Source organism: Parasteatoda tepidariorum, chromosome 1 (assembly GCF_982258835.1).
Source record: "Parasteatoda tepidariorum strain Cologne lab strain chromosome 1, Ptep-v5.0, whole genome shotgun sequence".
NCBI lineage: Eukaryota > Metazoa > Arthropoda > Arachnida > Araneae > Theridiidae > Parasteatoda > Parasteatoda tepidariorum.
The window spans coordinates 124,434,518-124,457,986 of record NC_141755.1 but is presented as its reverse complement, the minus strand read 5'-3'; the positions used below and the strand labels follow the sequence as shown (position 1 = coordinate 124,457,986).

The 23,469-nt window shown below is 28.8% G+C and overlaps 1 protein-coding gene and 1 long non-coding RNA gene across 3 annotated transcripts in view; one reads left to right on the top strand and one right to left on the bottom strand.

The window, feature by feature from the left end:
* The first annotated feature begins 7,741 nt into the window (after positions 1-7,741).
* LOC147816885 (uncharacterized) lies at positions 7,742-8,091 on the top strand. The gene is made up of 2 exons (XR_015429414.1): positions 7,742-7,800; positions 7,861-8,091. It is a non-coding gene; the product is annotated as an uncharacterized LOC147816885 (long non-coding RNA).
* A 609-nt stretch (positions 8,092-8,700) lies between these two features.
* LOC107440314 (thioester-containing protein 1 allele R1) overlaps positions 8,701-23,469 on the bottom strand; it is a 92,656-nt gene continuing 77,887 nt past the window's right edge. For both annotated transcript variants that reach the window (XM_071180439.2, XM_087152342.1), the window contains exons 30-35: positions 20,219-20,359; positions 19,328-19,390; positions 19,142-19,254; positions 12,736-12,904; positions 10,585-10,687; positions 8,701-10,410 (exon numbers count right to left, since the gene is read on the bottom strand). In XM_071180439.2, coding sequence (XP_071036540.2) covers positions 10,211-10,410; positions 10,585-10,687; positions 12,736-12,904; positions 19,142-19,254; positions 19,328-19,390; positions 20,219-20,359 — 789 coding nt within the window. In that variant the 3' untranslated portion in view covers positions 8,701-10,210. The remainder of the gene's footprint in view (positions 10,411-10,584; positions 10,688-12,735; positions 12,905-19,141; positions 19,255-19,327; positions 19,391-20,218; positions 20,360-23,469) is intronic.

The window sequence follows — 23,469 nt, the reverse complement described above, 5'->3', positions numbered from 1 at the left end:
TTTCTACTAAAGTTAAAATTATTAACTTAACATCTATGCACTAAAAGGAATTCTGTTTGCTTGTGCCTCCTCTTCCCACGTCCAAATATTATTATCTGCAATTAGTATTATAAAAATTAGATCTATTGGTGTCAAACAAATTTGATGAGTTCACAACCATAATTTAATATTTTCGCTCACCAAACAGGCAGATGTATTAAATATTTTTGTTTGCATCTTATTGTTGCATGAAGCTGATCATTGAGTTCTAAATCATTTCACAGATCTCTTTAACTGTAATTTATAACGGTATATTAATATTATCTGCGCAAAAATTATAATTGTAAATAAGGTTAGACAACCTTTCTAAATAACTTTGTCTTAAAAAGTAGCACAGATAATAATTAAAAAAAAAAATAAATAAAATTTCTTTGTCTTTAACTCTTGAATTAAAAACTTAATAATAACAGTACAGAAAGAAAGAAAAACTTTAAATTAGAGATACAAAGATATTTATAAAGAACCAATACCTTTACGGCTTTTATTAATTGTGTGTTGATGACAACCAAAACAATGAGGAAAAACGGGATGGTTTTCCGGCCAATTCTCTATGTGTGTTATCATTTCACTCTCTTCTTAAATTATCTAAAGATATCAATTTTACGTAGATGCTATTCGCGCGCAGGTCGTCGGGCTACCGAAGCGGAGGTGACATCCCCTCCGCAGAGGATCAAAATTGCGATGGCATGTCTTCGGATCATCCTAAGAGATGTTTCCCAGACCGTCGCCAATAGCCCATTGTGCAGCTCTAGTGCGACGTAAATCAACAACAACAACGTAGATGCTAACCAAACTTGAATATGAAAATTAATGTAGAAAAACATGTTATTTTCTAGCCAATAAAAATGCACTGACAACAAAGGAAAACTGTGTTAGATCGTTATGTTATACAAATGAAATTTCACACCAATGTTTTGAATGTAATTAAAGCCAGAAAAAAGTTGCTCAAAGTTAACTAGTTTAACAAGCTAATAGTTTCTCCATAATTTAAAAGCTTTAATTTACCTTTATTTTAATAACTTTATATTTTAATTACTTTACTATAGTGATGCTTTCTGTATTCCTATATTTTCTTTAAATAAAAAACTTAGGAAATAGATAAAAGAAAGTAGTCGTAATGCAAAAGTTGTGGAGTGCATTGTTAAAATTAAATTTTATAATCATTTTTAGCTGAATGTAATAATAATGTTTTATATATATGAATATTATATTATACTAGGAGGCTCCGCCCCCTGCTCGCTAACGCTCGCCAACCCCCGAGAATTGCTATGCAATCCCATGTGGTTCACGCAGTGAACCATGGCTCGCTGCGCTCGCTTGCCAATGAACACAATGTTCTAGCACAAAGACATAGTATATTATCATCAAAGACATAGTATTTTATCATTAAAGACATAGTATTGTACTGATGTAGAAGAATTCTATCAATGTTCTTATTGGCTTTTAAAAAAGTATATTAGCTATTTACATTGTACATGGTGAAAAAATCAAAACATTAGCTAAATGAGAAACATTTTAGCAAAATAAATTATCAAATATTGCAGTTACTCACCGAAATTCAACTAATTGTGTATAATAAATTAGTTAATGCTAGAAATTCTGAAAGTTCTAGAAAAAATTTTTATTATTTAAAAATATAAACTTTAAACCCTAACTTTTTCTTGTGAGATAATAACCCTCAAAAAGTCTTTCATTTTCAAGAACACAAAAAAAAATTTTTATCGCTAAATGAAATATTTCTTGGTGATCAGCATTATTGAAATCAATTTCTATATTAATTAACATTTGTGATAAAGTACATAACATTTTAGAACAAGATAAGGATGTTTTACATACAATAAATTAAAATGCACGGCTGTTAGCATTACCCGAGAAATACAGCGTGGAGGTCGCCATGCTGCATTTCTAATCGGGGAGTTTTGATTTTGGCAGTTCTCCTTGCCTACTGCCAATAGAAGTTTCAATTAAATTTTTTCTAAAGAACATTTTTTTCTGCAAAGCTCTAAGAAATTAACACTGAGCATTTAGAATTTCTTTGAAAACACAATTATAGATTTGGCATCTTGGAGCAATTACTGAAAGGCTGTCAAATGACTTACAGGGTAACAAAAAATTATAGGGATCACTTTTGTGGTTATCTACCACTAAAGTTTTAAAACCTTTTTACATATATAGCATACTGATCTAAAGCTCTACTATTTGACTTTCATTTGCAATACTATTTCATAAAATCACAAAAATGCTTTTGAAGAAATTTGACAAAAAGCTAATTGGTCAAGTACAAGCGTTTTTAGAACTTCGATGGAGCCACAAGATTATAGAAACCCATTTTAAAAAGAAAGGTATTGCGATTTCACTCAGCCATATCAGTCGCATCAAGAATTCAAAACTTGGATCGATGCAAAATAATGCAAAACCAAAAAGAAGTGGACGGTCAAGCAAATTGAAGAAATCAGATTTGCAGAAGCTTGATAAGATGACATCAAAACCGGATCCTCCAACACAGACAAGCATGGCTAAAGCTCTTAACGGGAGTCAGCAAGTTGTAAGCTATCAACTAAAACAAAAGTTGAAGAAAAAAATGCCATAAAAAACCTAAATGTCATCATTTAAGTGAGAGATCGGTGCAGATTAGGAGGCAACGCTTATGGCCTCTCTACAAGCTTCTCTGTAAGGACAGATGGCGAAAGTTCATTACAACTGATGAAGCTTGGATCTATCTATCTGATACCAATGCTAAATCTGAAGTTCAATATCTTAGCCGTGGACAGAACAGGCGAGACTTGACACCATCAACCACGGTGCCTCATGTCAAAGGCGTAATGGTTTGGATGGGCATATCCGCCCATGGTGTGACCAAACCTCGGTTTGTGAAACCTGGGGCCCAAAATAAATTTTGAGTATTCCATACAGAAGATATTAAAGCCCTTTTTTAAGGATGATTACTGCAGATTGTACTCTAATAGTGATGCTGTGTTCCATCAGGACTCTGCCCCATCGCATGCATCTGAGGTCACCCAGAAATTCCTAACAGATCAACAAGTGAAATTCCTGAGACCAGAACAATGGATTCCAAACAGTCCTGATGCTTCACCATGCGACTATTTTCTATGGGGACATCTGAAAAACAAACTGAATAAGAAAAGATTTTCTACATTGAGAGGCCTTCAAAGAGCTATTAGAGAAGAGGTGAAGAAAATCCCCCAGGAAATCATTTTGCGGGCCTTAAAATCATGGCCGAAGCGTTGTAGACAAATCTATTATGCCGGAGGTCGACATATTGAGAAACATCGCTGAATTTATGTAATAAATTTTGGAAATAAAAACATTCAAAAATGATCCCTATAATTTTTTGTTACCCTGTAACTCTTGACAGGCCAACATAAAGTTGTCCATGACTAAAAACTTGTTCAGTCAATACTAAACTGATTTTCTCAAAAGTCTGACCTTGTGACTTATTTATAGTCATGGAGAAGGCCAGCCTAATAAATTCCTAATTGAGTTTAAATGAAATATTATCATATTTTTAGGGCATAAATCTGAATTGAACAACCTGATAATGCTCACTCTGGTTATTGTTTCCGTTTTTAAAAGCGCTATATGTTGAGCCACCTCATGAGACATTTTTAGCAGCAATCATTGGTCGATTTTCTAACGTTGCCATTCGGGGAGTTGTAATGAGGCTTTTCTTTTTGGTGCCGTGTAAGAGAAATATATATATAGATTAATGCATTAGTTTATTGTATTAAAACATTTCTAATCCTTCTTTGAAAATCATTAGTGAACTTTTTTGTATTAGATTATTTATGTACATGATCCTGAACACAATATAAAAAATACTAGTTGAATTATTTTAACTATTAATTTAAAAATTGGTCAATGAAATTGATTGATAAGTTATTTTAAATTCGACTCATTTAAAATCTTTTATTAGAGTGAGGAAAGTTTTCTAATTGATTATAATTAAATTTCCTCTTGCTGGCATGTGGTCTTTTTATAATTATAATTTTATAATATTAGCTTTTAAAACCTCGCTGTGGTCAGAACGACAGGCAAACAACAATTGTTTTGTTATAGCCAATAGATTATGTAAACAAAGTAAAAATAAATTTTTCGTTAAGCTCTTTCTTTTGACCATTTGTGAATTATATATAAAATGAGTGTTCAACATAAAGCTCTATGGCAAAACTCACTTTCTGTTGTCTCAGAAGAGAAATGAAGTAATGATTCTGTTCTGTGTACATAATGTGACATGAAATTTATATTTCGTAAGATCTACTGGATTTTTTCCTCACCATGTTGACAGCTATGCAAACAATATTGTTAAAAAAGAATTGAATTTATTTGTTTTAAACGAATGGAAAAATTGTTTATGTCGCACTAGAGCTGCACAATGGGGAAGCATCCCTGAGGCCATTTTGATCCCCGACGACCTGCACGCGAAGTCCATCACTTTACGGTAGAACAGACCCATACCGCACACCCTCGGTCCCTACGCAGGCTGATCCAAGTGGTCACCCACCCGCACACTGCCCTCAGCCAGTGTTGCGGTGATCTGCTGGGAACCTTGTCTTAACGATCAGTCCACTGCGGGACACATATAGTGATTCAATAATTAAGTTATTATTAGTTCGCAACTTTAACTGTACAACATATTAAATATGTGGAACATTTTTGATTGATTGTAATAAATAAATTGAGTATAATTAATAATTGATTGAAATAAAAATTCTATTTCGCATTATAATGTGAAATCAAATTTTAAACGCTACGTTTGTCAAGTGAGAGAAAAAAAAGAATTCTATTTTACCGCTTTAAAAACAAAGAACGTTGGGCCCATCTCTTTCTAAAAACAACTTTTAATTCCTCTCCATCTCTAGAAAGTGATGCTTCCTCCTCATATTTCTTGAGTTTTTATCCTCAATTATATTATTTTACATTTGTGTCTGGTTCATTATTTTGATAAGGGTCTCGTTTTAAACTTTAAAGTAAACATACGCATTTTAATATTTTAACAGGATTCACGTGGTCTTTAAAAACGTTAGAGAACCGTAGCATCAATATTGTAACGATTAAAGTTATCTTTAAAATTTTGAGTTAATGAATTTGAATATTTTATCTTTTAAGTTTTTGCGCCCCCATTTCTGTATCTTATGGACCTTACGAGCTCTGTTTAAAAAGAGAATATCGTATCAGATATATGTAAGGAAAAATAATCATAGTAGCAGTATTGGTTTGTAAATGTAGCTTATCGTAATTGAAGAACATGCTGTGCAACATTCCATGGTGAATTTGCGAATGTGAGTTTCAGAATGTATCCAAACATGAGAATGAAATTTGCAAATCATCTTTATCCAAAGAAAACCATGTGACCTAAATATCTAGCAGAATGAAGCGATTTTTTAAGCAATGAATCACACAATATGTAACGTATATTATGTCAATATCTTATTCTTAAACATAACATAATTCAATGTTTTTAAAATGCCCCTTAACATTCAGTTATAAAGAAAAGAAATATCGTAAGTTATAGAAAACCTTATGAATGTGCATTAGCATTAATATACAATCTACATTTTATTTTGAAGCACTTTTTTTGTTTCTTCAAACTTTCTTGCTTAGAAGACTCGAAAAATTATTATCTCTAAGATTTCGTATATAGCTATAATAATTTATGTAAATTTGATTTCAGTATGAAATCCTCGTATAAATATAGTAAAAACAACATAAAAAATCTAAATAATGTCATATAAAAAGTTCCTGTATTTAAATTCTAAAAGCTTAGAAAATCACAAGTAATTTATAAATTGATTCAAATTTTCTTTTCAAAGTAGATTAAAAGAAAGAAAAAATCGTTGCTTTTTGGACAGAAATCAGCTTAAAAATTGTCTATTGCCTAGAACCTATTTTCTATTAACAATTAAACCTCTCTGAGCAATCATGGAACATTATTTAAATTTTTTTTTTACAGTCAGAACTTGGTCGCTTAGCAACGGAGTAAAATTAAGTATTTCTCTTTTGAATTAGTCTATGGGTTATCTGAAAACATTCATTTGCGGTGGCGACTTTAGTTGGCTGTTTTCTGGATTTAAAATTGACACTTAGTTCATGAAAATCTGATCATTAGAACGAAAGTTATTCAGCATGATATCTTTATTTTTTTGGGCCGACTGTACCCCAACATACAATCGAGTTAACATGTCTTATATACTAGTGAATTGGAATTGTATTTAATTTTTTGTCTTTTTGGGAAATGAATGAAAATAATATGATTTTTGAATTATTGCCATACAATTTCTGAAACATCGCACCCACTTGACACTGCAATCAGGGTTGCAAATCAAATCTCGAAGAAAAAAAAATCCCAGTGTTTTCCCTGTACACAATATATTAAGAGGAATTAAGCACAATCACTGTGTGAGCTATACTAGTTTTAATTGCTGGAGGAAAAAAATTTGTCTCGCGGAACTGTTTGTTCTACTTGCAACATTTTGTGTTTATTTTGATTAGCTTTATATACATTTAGAAAAAAAAGTTGGATAAAATATTTTTCAGTGTAATTTTTTTTTAAACAAAAAAAATTTTTTAAAAAAAGAAAATGCCTAGAAAAATAACAAACTAATGATAATTTGAAGAAGAATTTCATAGCAGAGTTTTGAGTTACCATAGAACAATTCAACTAGTGATTCTATCGATAATAGTTTCATATGAGAATGCTCTATGCAAAAATGTGAACTATTTCATTTCATGGTGAGAAAGAAGACAGCGAAGCTTTTCTACAACAGTAGTGATCACAATTTAGTTTAGTTATTCATTTCCAAATTATTTCTAAAAATGCTAAAACTAAAAAAAAGAAACAATTGGAGTTAAAATGAATTTCTGAATAAATTAAAAGAACCACTATTTTCACTATATCATATGAAAATAAGTATAGAAAGGAACCTAATTATTAAAAATATTATAATCATACTTTATAAATACATTCAAATTAACTAATCATACACAAATACAGGGTTGCCACTCAAATTTGGAATTCCCTGTACATATTATACAACAATGTATTGTGCTCTTCTTGCATGAGCTTTATTGGGCTGACTTTACTATGTTTTAATTGCTGGAGGAAATAAAGAGAACATAATTAATGCTAGAGTAAATGAAATAGTTTAGTATAGCTGAAATATCATCCCTGGATTACGCTTTCAGTGATAAGACAAAATTAAGAAACCAAATTCCCTGTATTTTCCCAGTTTGTAAAGAAAAAAACCAAAATTACATGTTATTTCAGGTGATTTTTAAATTCCCTGTATTTTCCCAGTTTGTAAAGAAAAAAACCAAAATTACATGTTATTTCAGGTGATTTTTAAATTCCCTGTATTTTCCCAGTTTGTAAAGAAAAAAACCAAAATTACATGTTATTTCAGGTGATTTTTAAATTCCCTGTATTTTCCCAGTTTGTAAAGAAAAAAACCAAAATTACATGTTATTTCAGGTGATTTTTAAATTCCCTGTATTTTCCCAGTTTGTAAAGAAAAAAACCAAAATTACATGTTATTTCAGGTGATTTTTAAATTCCCTGTATTTTCCCAGTTTGTAAAGAAAAAAACCAAAATTACATGTTATTTCAGGTGATTTTTAAATTCCCTGTATTTTCCCAGTTTGTAAAGAAAAAAACCAAAATTACATGTTATTTCAGGTGATTTTTAAATTCCCTGTATTTTCCCAGTTTGTAAAGAAAAAAACCAAAATTACATGTTATTTCAGGTGATTTTTAAATTCCCTGTATTTTCCCAGTTTGTAAAGAAAAAAACCATGTTATTTCAGGTGATTTTTAAATTCCCTGTATTTTCCTTGTGGAGTGGCGATCCTGAAATATCACACCAATTTTTATTAAAATAATTGATTCTATAATTTTTTTTAAAAAAAAAGTAGATTTGAAAAACATAATTTTCTGGCACTATGTTAAGTTCAATATTAAACTGTTCTTTTAATGCTTGTAGTCAAAATTTTTTATTGTTCTTTCATTTTGATCAGTTTCTCTTATTTTTTTTTTTTTTTTCAGTCTAAGAGAAATTAGGCCTCTTCTAAACGAAATCTTAACACTGATTAGGTGACACCAAAGAGTCAACGGCTTCCTTGATAATCCAGAGTTAACTCGAGTGCAAATATTTATCGTCAGCATAATTTGTCAGAACATTTTGTTTTATCATGTTTCTACTCAGTCGGAAGTACATAATCTGCTTTGATTAGAAGTTTTATTTAGGAGTTTTGATGTTTAACTGTGGGATGTTTTGTGATATTTTATCATACAATGGTTGCTGAATTTACATAGAAAAAAACAAAGGGGGTAAAATAATCACTTCACTGGTATTTGGAAAGTATCACTTTGTGTTGTTTTAAGAACTATCATACAAAGAATAATATTTAATTGCCCGAAATAACTATGGATAGTAAAATGATTTCAAATTAATGGTTTCTTACACATAAAAACAATTCCAACATAAAACTTGTGTATTATGTTTTGTCTTTGTTCCTTGTATTTATTAATAAAATAAAAAAGCATGTTAATTTTCTGCATTTTTTTTCTTTCTTCAAAATAATTGGTAAGGTAAAGTGGTTAATAAAATAGTTTTTGATCAAATTAAGTAACTCACAATTAAAACATTAATGTTTCAAATCTATAATTACATTCAAGCAGCAGATGAAACAAAATATACAAGTTAATTTTAAAAACATAATGATGCTTCATATGTAACATTTTTGTATATAAAGTATTATAAGTTTGAAATGCAAGTCTCTCTTTTACAGATAAAAATTTAAAAATTCTTTATAGTGTAATGGCACAAATAAATAAATGAAACCATGTATTTTCCACTTTAAAATACCTAGTTATAAAAAGTTACAGATAGCTACCAAAAAATGTTATAAACTAGAGTTCATTTCAATACAATTTAAATTCATTAAAAATACAAATAAAAATATATATAACATAATAAAATAACTTACTTTAGGAGTGAAACAACTCTTTTAAACCAAATACAAGTAAATTACACAAAAATATCAACTTTATATGTGATATAAAACATCAAAAGATTATAAATACAAATATATAATGACACATGTTAATAGATGCATTCATATTCATCTGCAAATAGCTTAAAAAGTAACAATTATAGGTAATAACAATAATATAGCACCAAAGTGATCGCATTACAATACAATGAAGAACCAATTTGCAAAGAGAGGCTATTTTATAGAGTCTAACGGTATTCAAAAGAAACACCTTGTAATGTTATGGCACATATGTATACTGCAAAATATCATTAACAAAAGCGAATTTTAATATAATAGATTTATTAACTTTTTTAAGAAAAAAAGATAATTTTTTAAAAATTTATTCTAATAATTGAGTCCTATTGGTAAAAACACTCTTTTTTTATTAATGAAACATTTATAAAAGCGTAATATTTAGGAAACTGGTAATGATATTCTAAATGCAAAAACTTCTAAAGTCTGCTTTAACTTTATAGTGATATTGGTAATCTAATATTTTATAAGTTTAGGTGAAACGAAATTAAAACAATTATGTTTCAAAATCTCTTACAACAGGCAGTTTTAAAATATGTTAGTTAAGCTTCAAAACAATTCATTAAAAATTTTTTTGATAAATGTTGCAATCGTAGAACCATAAGAGAGGAATATATAAAGCATTTGAAATTTTTCTTAAAAATAATTAATTAAAAATTGTTAATAAAATATCAGCGCTGTTAGTATAAATAAAAGCTTTGTAAAAGATAAATTCACATTTAAAACAATTTTTATAATATATTAAACAGAATTTGAAGTTGGTTAAAAATTATATATATAAATATTTACTAGAGTTTCTACAATGAAATTGATACAGTTTTGTTGCTTGACAAAATGCAATTAGTTTTATAGCGATGACGAAAGTAACTGATTTTACACCCAATCTTCAACAGATTGGAAGAATTGCACAAAAAATAAATAAAAAAATATTGTACAGTTTTTATATTTAAAGCAAAATTATGAAAGGTCAGAAGAGATAGTATTTTTACAAATTATAGTACAGTTGCTCTTTTTTAAATTGATCATTCCTAATAAAACAAGATTGCCTTTATCAAAGTAATCTGCACTTAAAAATTTTGAAACAGTCTTACATCATTGCTTTCAAAAAGAAAATGCTTAAAAGTGATATAAAAATAGAATAGCTCTGCAGCAGGTGTGCAGAACTTGCAAATGGAGATTCTTCACTGCTGGTCGTTGTTTTGAAGCAATTATCACCGCAGTCATCATCGTCGCAAATATCGCAAAGATCAGTCCTGTGAGGACGGTAAAACATCCTGGCACTTCTCGCTGAAAATAAGGAATCTGTCATTAGCACACATAACAACAAATAGACTACATTGCAGGACATTTATAAAAAATTTTCTCAATATTTCAGGTGGCTCATTTATTTTTACATATTTTAAACTTTGATATTTCATATCTGTTTTAATTATTGATGAAAGTTACATTAAAAGTGTTAACCTTGGATATAGAAGTCATAAACTTTGACTGGCGCCCTCCGTTGGCGTGCTACCTTATGTATACGATGTGCTGGGACAGTCACACAAGACTCTTCGGCATCCATCTGAAAATAAACCATATAAATTACCCAAATGTTTCAACAAAAAATAAGCACTTTTTAAGCACTATGTACGATAAAATAACTAGCTTCTGACAATGAACTCTTTTCTTGATTATGTTAGCCATTATAAAATGATCAAGAGATTTTCCGTTCGATATCAGAGGGTTTAAAATGAAGCCTGAAATTGAGAGTATCTTGCAAAATGCAACACATGGAAAGAGCAATAATCTCACTGAACCCAGCTCAGTAGGCACACATGCAGACTCGCAAGTATTTCATCAAACATGTAAAATGATTGGCGCTTTCATATGCTATGGACCGACGTTATGCCGAACTGGATTGTGGTTGAATGAATAGTGAAATCGTTGGATAAAACAATGTAAAAACCACACTTTTGCATAATATGTGGCAAAAATGGATATTATAAAGAAAAAAAACACCTTTAAGGGCTTTTAAAAACGAAAATAAGCACTTTTTAAAAGCGCTACGCACCATGTAATAAATCAGTTGATAACAGAATAACTTTAGTGTTCAATGACAATTTCAGCAAAAAAATACAATAAATAAAAAATAAAATTTAAAAAAAAACATTAATAAAAATTTGTAGAAACATCAAACAGCTTTCATTAATTTCATAGCATTGATAAATATAATAATAAACTCACACATACAGAAAAGCATATAAGAGTTAGTTAAGAAAATACAAATATGAAATTCAAAGTGTGAAGGGTGGAAAGTAAGAGTGTCTGATTTAAAGCAAGTTAAATCAGTCATAAAATTTCAAAATTTTAACTATGAAAAGAGACATACATAAAAAAATTAAAGGGTATAGAATTACTATGGTAAAATATCTTCAACACTATGTAGAGAAAAATTTAAAAATTTTAGGAGTTTGTTGCAATTGGAATTTCAGCAAGGAATAAATTAGAATATTTTGGCAACAGATACTTAAAATATTTATGAAAAATGAGCAACTTAGGTTTGGGTGTGAAATACATTTAGTAAGGTCTTAACCAACTGAGAAAAAAAATTCTAAAATCTCATTCAATTTCAATGCAATTATGTAAAATAGAATACTAATTAGTTTCCTAGATAATTATAAAGAAGCAGTTTTTTATATTTCTTAATGATATATAAACTTAATTTATAAACCACGTCTTAAGAGTTAAATCTTATCTTAATTATATCTAATCATTTCTTAAGAAAATTAAAAAACTTTCTAAAGCTACAATTTTTTTTATTTGATAATAATTGATAGTTTTCATAAATGAAGTAAATTGATTTAATCATAAATCCCTGTCATCCGCCTAAATATTTTTTTTTTAAAAAGGTAAAATTAATACGATATTAAAATTTGATTAATAAAAACATATAAAAAAATTATTTCATATGAATAAAAATATATTTGTAGGGATTTAGGAACCCACTGCGTGTTCTCTGTAAAAAATACTCAAGTAAATTTATCTTTGTTTAAATAACAATAATTTACAATTATTTTGATTTTGAAGTAAATTCTATTGGATTAGTATAATAAATTTTGAAAAATAACTCACCATGGAAAAAAGTGCGCATTTAAGTAGGCCCGCACAAAAAAAACTAGCAGGGTTTTTTTTAAGCTGAGCCCACTTAAGCAAACCCTGAATAAAAAGCATATATTCTTCTTATAAAAATCATAAATATTTAATATAAAATAAAATACAAACAAATATCTTTACTTTTTTAAAAGAAATATTTTACCCCTTGAACAGTTAACTAACAACAGATTAACAAGACAATAATAATGGGCACACTAACTTATAAAGGTGCTTATAAGGGAATAAAAAAAATAATTACATTTTAATTACTAATTATATTTAAAATTATTAATTATATTTAAAAACTAATTATGTAACCAGCCCTATAAACATAGTATTTGTGGTTGTATGACGTGGGGGACGTAACTCCACCGCTGTGGCGTAGCCACAGGTTCCCACTGGGAACACTAGGATAGTAGCAATTCTGACATTTCTCAGAGAAATAGACCTGCCATAGAAGAAAAAAAAAAGACTTACCCTATCGAAATAGATGATAACGTTGGTATCATGCAACTGACTTTCTACACGTTTAACTTTAGGTATTTGTAGAATACTTGGCAGAGCATCCACATCTGCAATGTAACCAGAAGGCAAAGTGACCTCCATAACAGCCATGTTGCTAGTGTCATTTCTTCTTTCACGCTGACTACAAAAGGAATTAACATTATTCCATTACAGAAAAACAAAAAATCAACCTTCATCTATGAAAAGGTACCCCACTATAGGTTAGAGTTAACATGTCTTACATACTAATGAATTGGCAGTGTATTTTTGCAGTGGTAGACACACTACAATAGTTTTGGAAATGGTAATAAAAAGGTAACATTTCAAGAAGGTTTTTTTACTGAATTGGAAATGAAATTCCTTTCTAGACATTTCAAGAAAAGTTTAATATAAACTTAATAATATTTTATGCATCCACAGCACTGTTTTATAAGAAAAACAAGATTTTTTTTTTAAATTTAAAAAAAAAAATTTTAGAACAGAAATTTTGCTGAAAGGTGGAACTTTTACAAGGAATAATTGTAATAGATATGAGAAACTGAATTTAATAACTAGCCATTTTGTTACCAACAATTATAAATCTGATAATTTTACAGGTATGTTGTTAAAATTTTCCTGATTTTTGAAAAATAGATTCTCAACCACTCCCTGAAATTTGCTCTAAAAACAAATTTCCTGACAATATCAAGTATACTCTTTTTTTCCCTACAAGAACCCTGCTTAAAAAAACGAAGCCTACCTAAAAATTTAACCAAAGAGGAAAAACTTCTTTTATGGAACAATTGTGGATAATCTTGCAACATTTGATACATTAAATGATTAAATTGAATATCTAAGTCATGTTCTACACGGAATGTGACACAATTAATTAATGCTTTATTCATGTTTCATTATACATGTCTAAATATTAACTAAGTAGAGAAACCATCGCTATCCTGAATGTCTAAGTTTTCCAGCTTTCTGGATCGGCTAAAAAGTGTTGTTTATCAAGGTCTTATCGAATCCAAATTACAATTAAAAAAGAGTAACACATTTTAAAATAAGAAAGAAAAAGAAAAGAAGCTTTCTAAAAAATTAAAAAATGGTGAAAAAAATAACATTTAAAAAAATAAAAACATTTACAAGTTTAGATAAGAAAAAAATACAAAAGATTACAAAGAAAGATTAAAAAGATTACAAAGTAAAATACAAAAAATAGAAAAGAATTTAGATACAAAATTCACATATTTATTTTTTGAAGATTATTTAAAATCCCCTAATTAACTAATATAAAGCAAAACCAATGATTAAAAAAACGCTATGTATTTCATACCCAGTTATAAGGAAAACTTATTAATCATATTAAATAAAAACAAGAAACATAATTACATAGCATTAACATAATTAATAAAATCCTGGACGAGATGTGAATTTTTAAAAAAAAAAAATTATTTAAAATTCATGAATCAAAACAACTAATTTATTTAGATCAGTGAAAAGAAAACTGAAAACGTAGTGGAATCCGAAATGCATCACTTTGAAAAAGAGAAAGCTTCATTAAATAATAGTTTGCCATTAGTAATAAATAATTGTATGCTTAGAATTTTAACAGTATTTTCCTTTCATTTTAATATAAAAGAAGACAATTTTTAACAGAAGCAGATGTGATTCCACATCAAGCAAAATATGCAGATGATACTGTACTTAGAAAGAATCAGAATTTATTCAACTGAGGAATATTGTTTCATTATTAAATGTGAAATAGATAGATAACAGATGATAAAAACGTTTTGTTCAAAATAATTAATCGTAATAATAATGTATTATTCGAAACAATAATTTGTCATAATAAATGAAGGATAACTAAAGTGAATTTTAAAAAAAAAAAAAAAAACCTAACATGTCTAATACTCTTGGGACAGAAGTTTCCTTAACTTGAACATCCAATTCACAGCTCTCCAGAAAGGATTAAGAATAAAAGACGAATCTTGAGGATGCAACACCTAAAGACGGTTGATTTGAATCCTTTGTTTATTGAGCAAATTAAGATATTGAAAACCGGTAGAGCGAAATCCTGCAGCTTGAATAGAGTGTCTCTGACAATGACGATTCCCGGTTTTGTGGTAAAGTTACATTTTCCCCTGACAATTCACTTTTTTTTTTCGAACCTCGTTTTCCGTTACAATTCCGTCACTCTATTTTCAGGCGATACCTTTGTTAAATTTCCGAATTTTCATTCCAGATTCATTATTTAACAGGATCCAAGTTAAGAAAAGATTTGTACTTATTATTTCTATTTCGCTTTTACTTTTTAAAACATTATAACAGGGTTCCCAATCTTTTAACAAAGCAAAAATTAAGCAGTTTTAAGGTCTCTTTTTTGAAAAAATTACGGACTTTTTTGAAAAATTAAGGACTTTAAAAATAGTAAGATTGTTTATCATCGAATATACATGTACCACCAGTGCCAATTATTTACCTTTCCTTTAAAAAAAATCAATGAATAAAAAAAATTATAAAAGACAAATTTATTATAATGTAAACGCTGACATAATTGTATTAATTAACAGGGCTTTTTTTTTAAAAAAATATTTTCAAATTGTTAAGGGTTAACGACATGTATGGAACCAATCCGTATTCCATTTTTAATAATTTCATTAAAATTGAAGTGTAAAATTAAGTGCAGAAGTTAAGATTTGCAATTTTTTCACAAAAAAAGAGTAAATAAAGAAATTTGAGAAAAATATTGAAATAATTATTACAAGTTTTTACATTTCGCTACTAGACATGCATCAAATATTCAGTTGTGGGCCAATCTTGCAAAATATTCAGTTACGCCAGTAAAATTACTTTCTATTAATAAAATGTTTCATTCATAAGGGTACATATTAAAGGAATTAATGCTAAAAAGTTATATTAGAGTTATGCGTGAGAATGGTTTCTTAACTATGTCATGTTAAACTAAGTCATATTTCAAGTAAAACAGGTCATACTAATATATAAGGACCCTAAATCATTCCACTTTTTTTTCCCTTAGGCTTAACTTCATATAATTTTTTAAATTCAGTGCAATAAATATTTTTACAAAGATTTTTATAGAATAAAAATAAAATTATACTTGAGAAGATTTATAATTTTCAAACCAATATATTTTTTATTAGTTCTTTGTGAAACATATAAATAAAAGGGTCTAAAAGGATTTTTCAAAGTAATCAACACATTCCTATGGCCAGAAAATTGATAAGGTTCCTTAATTAAGAAATACTGATAAATTATTTATTTTTTCATCATTTATAGATTATTGTCATATTCATTCTATCATTCTTAACATTATTCTCTACTATTATTATGATTTGAATTTTGGTTTTATTGCAAATTAATAGTTTAAAACAGAAAGTGATATTCTTTTAATATTATAAGCTAATCTTGTAATATTATCTTATCAGGCAACGTTTTGTAAAAAAATATAAAAATTTTTTATGAAAATCATATTGAAAACGATATGTAACTTAACAATTCTGAAATTATTACTAAACAGCAAATGTGTTATAGCTACTTTTATGATGAGCTTTACACAAAGTTATTTCCAGCCAAACCTGATATTAGGAATTAACTTTACACAATGTTAAAAAAAACATGAACTAATTTTAAAGCAACCAAAAGTTGAATAAAAAAAGGTGGAAAAAAAAACAGTATATTAAGTTGCAATTTTAACTGAATAAAACTATTATTAAAATCTAAGTTTGAATTATATTCTAAACGACAGTATTAACAAGAAGTTTGGGGTCTTTTAATCGAGTAGATTTAAATTTTTTTGAAATAATCTGCTTATCCTTAAGAAATAAAAAATAATAGCGTAACAATCTAAAACTTTAAAAAAAAAAAAATTCACCTTGTAAAAAAAAACAAGCTATTAATAGTTACCAAATATTTAATTTTCTTGTTAGAAGCAAGTCCTGCATTCTTATTTAATACTCAGAAATAAAAATTGTCTTTTTTTTTGTTTGTTTTTTTTTTAAAAAAACTTCAGGTTTTCATCAGGTTTTTGATGAAAAACCTAGGTGGGCTAGGATTTTTCAAACCCTAATTATTATAAATCTGTTTAATTTTTAGTACAATCATGAATTTTAATGTTACTGCTTTTGATAAATTTACCGTTACTTCTTATTACACAGTGAAATATAATACAATTTTATTTAATTCAAGATTTTCGGAAATAGTTTTCCTTATGGATTCTAGGTCAAATTTTTTTTTATACTCCTTTTTTTAGGGTTTTACTTTGTTCCTATAAGAAGATGAGTTACCAGTAGAACTGAATTTCTTGAATTCTGTCAATTTTGAAGGTTAGTGTTAGTCTTCTACTTAGGTACCTTAAAATTGCCTTCCCCCAAAAAAGCCCTATCTCTTCCATGTGCTGAATCCCCCTTGTCCATACTCTACTCTTTTTCTTTTTTTGAATGCTTCACTCTCCTCATAGAGTATCATTCTAGACAAAAGGCAAAAATTATTAATTAAAGAACCAATATATTAGTAAAAGATCATGCTTTTCTCTCCCTGCCTGTAGCTCCCTCACACACATTCCTTCTTGTCTCTCTAAAATGCTTTACCCTCAATGCATAGTCTAATTCTATATGATAAAAGAACAATTTTTTTGTTTTAAAAAATTAAACTGAAAAATTGTTCTGATCAAGTATACTGATGCTGAAAAATTAAGGACTTTCAAAAACCTTGTACCATAATTAAGTACTTTTAAGGGCCCTTATTTTCCAAAATAAAAATTAAGCAGTTTTTAAGGACCGTGGAAATCCTGCATAAGGAGTGGCGCAAAACTTTGTTGCATTTTTAATTAAATGCTTCCAATTTTTTTTCTTATTCGCAATTGTACTTAATTTTGGATTTTAACTGGCGTTTTATAACTCTCTCTTTGGAATCATTCAATTTGTAGCAATAATAAAAATTTATTCATTTTATTTCCACGAATTTCAGTAGTAATAGTCCAGGCATTTGTATTTTTTCCCCACTAGCACAGCCAATGATGTTTCGAGTAATAATTTACTAAATTCTTCTGATTATTTTGTAAAAGATAAAATTCAACTTAATTATATTCCTACTTTAGTATTGAAAGAAAAATAGTAACCGTATTTTAATAATTTTCATATACCAATTAATAATTTTAATTTCTATTTCACACTTTTCTCTCTTTATTTCTTAGTATAGGGATATATATTTCTTTTTATTTCTCTTTCACCTTCTGTTCACTGATATGTGTGTGCAATGCTTTTTCCCCCACCACCTCGTAAACCAAAGAGAAATAATTTATGTTTCATTGACGACAACTCATCAGAAAACCACAGATTCCTTCGGACACACAGGAGAAAATAAAACATTTGTCCCTTCCCTGCCCCTCTCCACCTAAATAGCCTCAAGGTAATGGAAGAAATAATGAAGTTTTCTTGTGACAAACCGGGAGAAAATATTCCCACATTTTTCTCTACTTAACTTCAAGGATGAGAAAAATTTCCACTTTTTCTTTAAATTGTTCTAGTTCAAAATGGCGGAAAAACTGTGCAAAAGTTTTCTTACGGTTTTCCAGTTTTCAGGATACCGGATAAATAGTTCTGTACAGTACATGTTTCTTTTTCATTCAAAGTACAGAACTATTTATCCAGACACGTACAGTAACATGTTTTTTTCTCTTTCATTTCTCTACAGAGGATGAAAATTGCGATGGCATGCCTTTGGATCATCCTCAGGGATGTTTCCCAGCCTAATGTGCAGCTCTAATGTGACGTAAATAAAGTATAGCTCGTTCACCAGGAGTTGGCACTTGGCTCCGCCTTCATCACATGGTATGCGATAATACTTTTTCGCTATTCTTTGGGAGAAAGTTGTGAGCAATTCTGAGCAAGGTTGCTATTTGGCGATTGTATGGCAAAAATATTTATTTCGCAAACTTTATATGCATTTTTTTAACATTAAATACTTCATGAATAGGATGATATTCCACACCATTTTTAATGATATTTCCCTCGTTTGAGTGAATAGTTTGTTCTTTTTGAGACATTTTGCTGGGAAAGCAGCAGTTTTTAAATTAAAAATATATTTAATTAGCTAGAGAAACAAAACGTATAATAGCAGATGATAAAGCAAAGTAATTGAAAAAGAAGTCACAGTTTGTGTTTGGTGCGCATTAAAGGTTGTCTCAATTTTAAGCATGGAGATGTTTCTCTTTTTACTCCTGGGCTGAAATGAACTATGTGTCCGTGGAGGTGGAGCTAAGTGCCAACTCCTGGTGAACGAACTATACCTCTTTCATTTATTTTCCACAGTAATCAAGTGATAACTTTTGTGTGAAGGCTGTAACAACATTTAAAAGGGAATAACAACAGATCTTTCTTACTGAGTGCATATGCTGAGTTGTAAATAACTTGCAGTAGAAGTTTTATCTAAGAGAGCATTTAAAAAAAATTGTGGAGCTTCACCAGAAACAGCCAAATTGAAAGACCAAGAAACCTGAAATAATACTATTTTATAGATATTTGAAAAAGAAAAAAATAATAACTAAACAAATAAATTTTGCTTTTACCTGGACAATACCAACACCAGACCCAGATACTTCTATTTCCACAAATGGAGTGCTTGAGGGTATCTAAATAATTAATTTTAATTAATAATTAATTTTAATTAATAATTAATTTTAATTAATAATTTATTTTAATTAATAATTAATTTTAATTAATAATTAATTTTAATTAATAATTAATTTTAATTAACAATAATTAATAATAATAATATTAATTAATTATAATTTTAATCTATAACAAAAAGTAATAATTAATATAGAAATAACTAATAAGGTCATACTTTCTCATTGAACAATTTCTGGAACGAAAATACAGTAGAGTCCCGCTTTAACCGAGCTATCAAATATTTCAAAAATTATTTTATTCTAGTTTATTTTTAAAACGAATAAAATTCTGAATTTTATCACCCAAATACTCAAGAAAACGAGCTGACGGACACAACATGAGATGACGGATAAAATGATCGATTAATGTCAATAATGAATCTAATGAAGATTATGATGCCAATGAAAATCAACATATAAAAATATCTCATACAGATGGACTAAAGGCTATCGAAAGTGCTATAGAACAAAAAGAGGCGACACCAGCATTCATGTTGTCCAAAAAAAAATGTGAAACGTTGCTGCAGAAAAGCGTCTAAGTAATATAAAACAAAAAACGATCAAGGACTTTTTTTAAAATAAAAACTCTTTCGTTCTCTTAAAGTATGCTCCTCGAACGATTCCAAGTAAGCTTTTTAATTATAATATGGATGGTAAGTGTTGTACTCTTTGAAATTTTATATTTGCTAAACATATTACATTTATACACAGTCTTTCCATCTTTATACTTTTCGCTTTAACAGAGTGAGTCCACATTAACTCGGATAATCGGGACTGTTAAAAACTCACCTCTACTTCTTGCATTTTCAGAGCGTTTGAAATTTGCAGCGTCTTTTGGCCCTCAGGATAGGAAAATTTTACATTTAAGCTGGAAAATGCTGGTATGAGTGGAGATATCTCACTTAATGCATGGAGGGCAACAACTGTATCCTAAAAAGAAAAAAAACCTTTTTGACGTCAAGAATTATAATTGAATCAAGCATTTGGACTTTTTGTTAGAACTAACTGGCACTTGGGTTACATGGTGACAAAAACCTCCCATGGCTAGCCTTTTGGCAAGGATTATTCTCTAATTTGTCTACAGTGAAACCTCGGCTCATCGAACATTCTTGGGACCGAAAAAATAGTCCGCTTATGAGAGTTGTCCGTTTACGGGAAGGGTACCCTAATAACGAAGTTTAACACCGTAATTTTTTTAAAAATATATTCAAGGACATAGAAATAATTAAATAATGTACAATAATTATCTACAAGGATATTTATTTAAACTTTAAAAAATATTTTTTTTCCATACAAAAAGGAATATGTGAAAAAGTTTGATATAAATACATAATTCAAAATATAGTTACAGATAAAACAATGTAATTTTCGTGTCAACACAGATATTCAAGTTAGTCATAGCATATCAAATAGCGCAGAAGAAACATTTAGAGCATATAAGACGTCATTTCATATTTAAGGGTCTCATAACCTGTGTCATTCAAATGGAAGAAAAATCAAAAGATGCCCGAATTATTTCCCATTTTCTCTTTGCATAAATAAGGTAAGGTGATAGGATAGAGATTAATTCTTAATTAATTAGGTATCTTAGCAATATTTTTAATTATGGATAAGGCAAAAAATTTACCTGCATTAAAAATGGGGAAAAGTTGCATAGTTTTTTTTTTTTTCAAATTTAGAAAAAGTAGTGTACAGTTTGAAGAGATAGAAAATAATGTTTCAAGACAAACATGACTGTCCGTGTTCAGTTACGGGAACGTCCCCATTGCGAAAATGTGCATAATGGTTTATTCATAGAAGAGTCACAGGGATTTAAAAAATATGTCTGTATTAAGAGACATCCATTTTGAAGGAATGTCCATAACAGGAGATTTCACTGTACTACCGAAAACCAGAAATGGTAAAAGTCAAAAATTTTTCTATAAAAAATCGGATTTGATTTAAATAGGATTTATTTTATTTAAATCATACTTTTTGATTTTTTTTAAATATTAATCAGCCAAATCATCTGATAAAATGTGTCAACAGTATTTAATATAATTTAAAAACAATAATATAGCTAAAATATTTGATATTTCCAACTAGAATATTTCATATTTTAATACGCAATTATTACAAACAAATCACTGAATAAATAAAATCATGGTCACTTTTCATTAAAACTGAACATCCTAAAATTTTAAACACGGGGAGACAATTTGTCAGATCAAAGGAAGAGTAAATTAGTTTAGATCAAAATAAAGTCCTTTGTTTCGCTGGGCAGAACAAGTTTGTGCTTATTCAATATTGGAAAACACTAATTACTAGGATAGGGAGAATGTCAAGATTTTGGCATTGCAGTGTATCGTCACGCTAACATCGCTATATTTTGATGCAACAATGTTTCGGTACATTAATGTTTTACATTTAGTACTGCATAAATTCACAATTAGTAAGTTGCATATTTTTTTTTATAATTATTTCTTAATATTTAAAGACAAACATATCTTCAAAATAGCTGTTAAAAATATTAAATGGCTGGATTGATTGTAAAAAAAAACTGGATTTGCACACTCACAGTCAAAAGAAAACCCTTTCATAACTTTCGTGCCCTTCGCGCACTTGCAGGCAACGATGTACTATCGGGAACAATGCTCAACATCAATGTCGACGATACATCGAGAAATATTGCATACATTTCAGTAAATCACACTTTCCGATGCAAATAAAAATTGCTGATCGAAATATCGGATTGGCGACGATTGCAGATAATAGATATTTTACAATTCATCAATTTATCACCGAGTCCTACAAACTACATCTATAATCTGTTTTAAAAGCACATAAAACAGTCAAATTAATATAAAATTAAATAGGCATCATTGAAATTTTATTACTAGCAACTTATTTCACATGCAGCTCATGGAAAGCAGTTTAACCCAGCAGTTTAACCATGTTAACCCAGTCTACTACTGAGGATATTTTACAACAGCACAGTGACAGCCATTGCTGGGATTCAAGAATAATTTGTGGCAAAACATACATTTAAAAAAAATTAAGCTATTAGTTCGAAAGATGCAAAAAAGTAAACTTGTATTAAATTATGTCAAGCCTTATAGGCTAAAAGAAAAGTTTTTCAAATGAGAATATAATATAGAAAGATAAATGCTTTATCAAAATACAGGGTAATTCAAAATGAATAGAACAAACAGCTATAACCATTTCATTAAAAAATAATTTATCCATAAGCTTAAAGTAGAATGTAGATGGAACATCAACACTAAGTGGAGCGGCGACATTGTCGCAGAATGTTAAAGAGTTCATGCACAAAGAATTTCCCCTTAGAAAGAAAAAAATTTTAGTTCTCTTTTCTGCAAAAATTTTCAAAATTTTTTCTCTAAAATTATATTTATGAGATGCCTTTTTCGCACACAAGAGGGGAAAGAAATGTTCTTAATTTTCAATTCTCATTTGAGAAGAATGAAAAATAAAGAATATTGAAGCAAAAAATTTCTTTTCTGCAGAATTGTTTGAAAGATTTTTTTCTCTCCACAATTATAAACAAGAGATACATTTTTCAAGCATGAAAATGAAAAGAAAAGCTCGTGATTTTTTTATTCCCTTTGGGGGAAAAATAAAAAAAAATGTGGTTTTCTTTTCATTCAATGATTTTATGATTTTTAATACTTTTTTTTAATGTAATGATGATTTACGAAATGCAAAAGAAGAAATAATGAGTGTGTATCCCTCTTACGAAATGTGAGAATATCGCCCATGATATTAGAATAAAAAAATATTACATATTTTTTTTTTTAAAAATATACACACAATTTTATCTTGTCCAAATAAGCTTTTCTTTGTAAATACAACTGTTACTTTAAAGTAACATGTATATTAGTTATTATTAAAAGTATCTTGTAGAAAGATATCAGTGCTAGAGAGGCAGCAGAGGGAGAGTGTGTTGATTAGTGTAAATGGAGAGTGCAGTCTACAATTGTCATTCTGTAGTGCAGAGAAGGCAGCATTACAATCACAAGAACATCCAATGGAACGCATAGGAT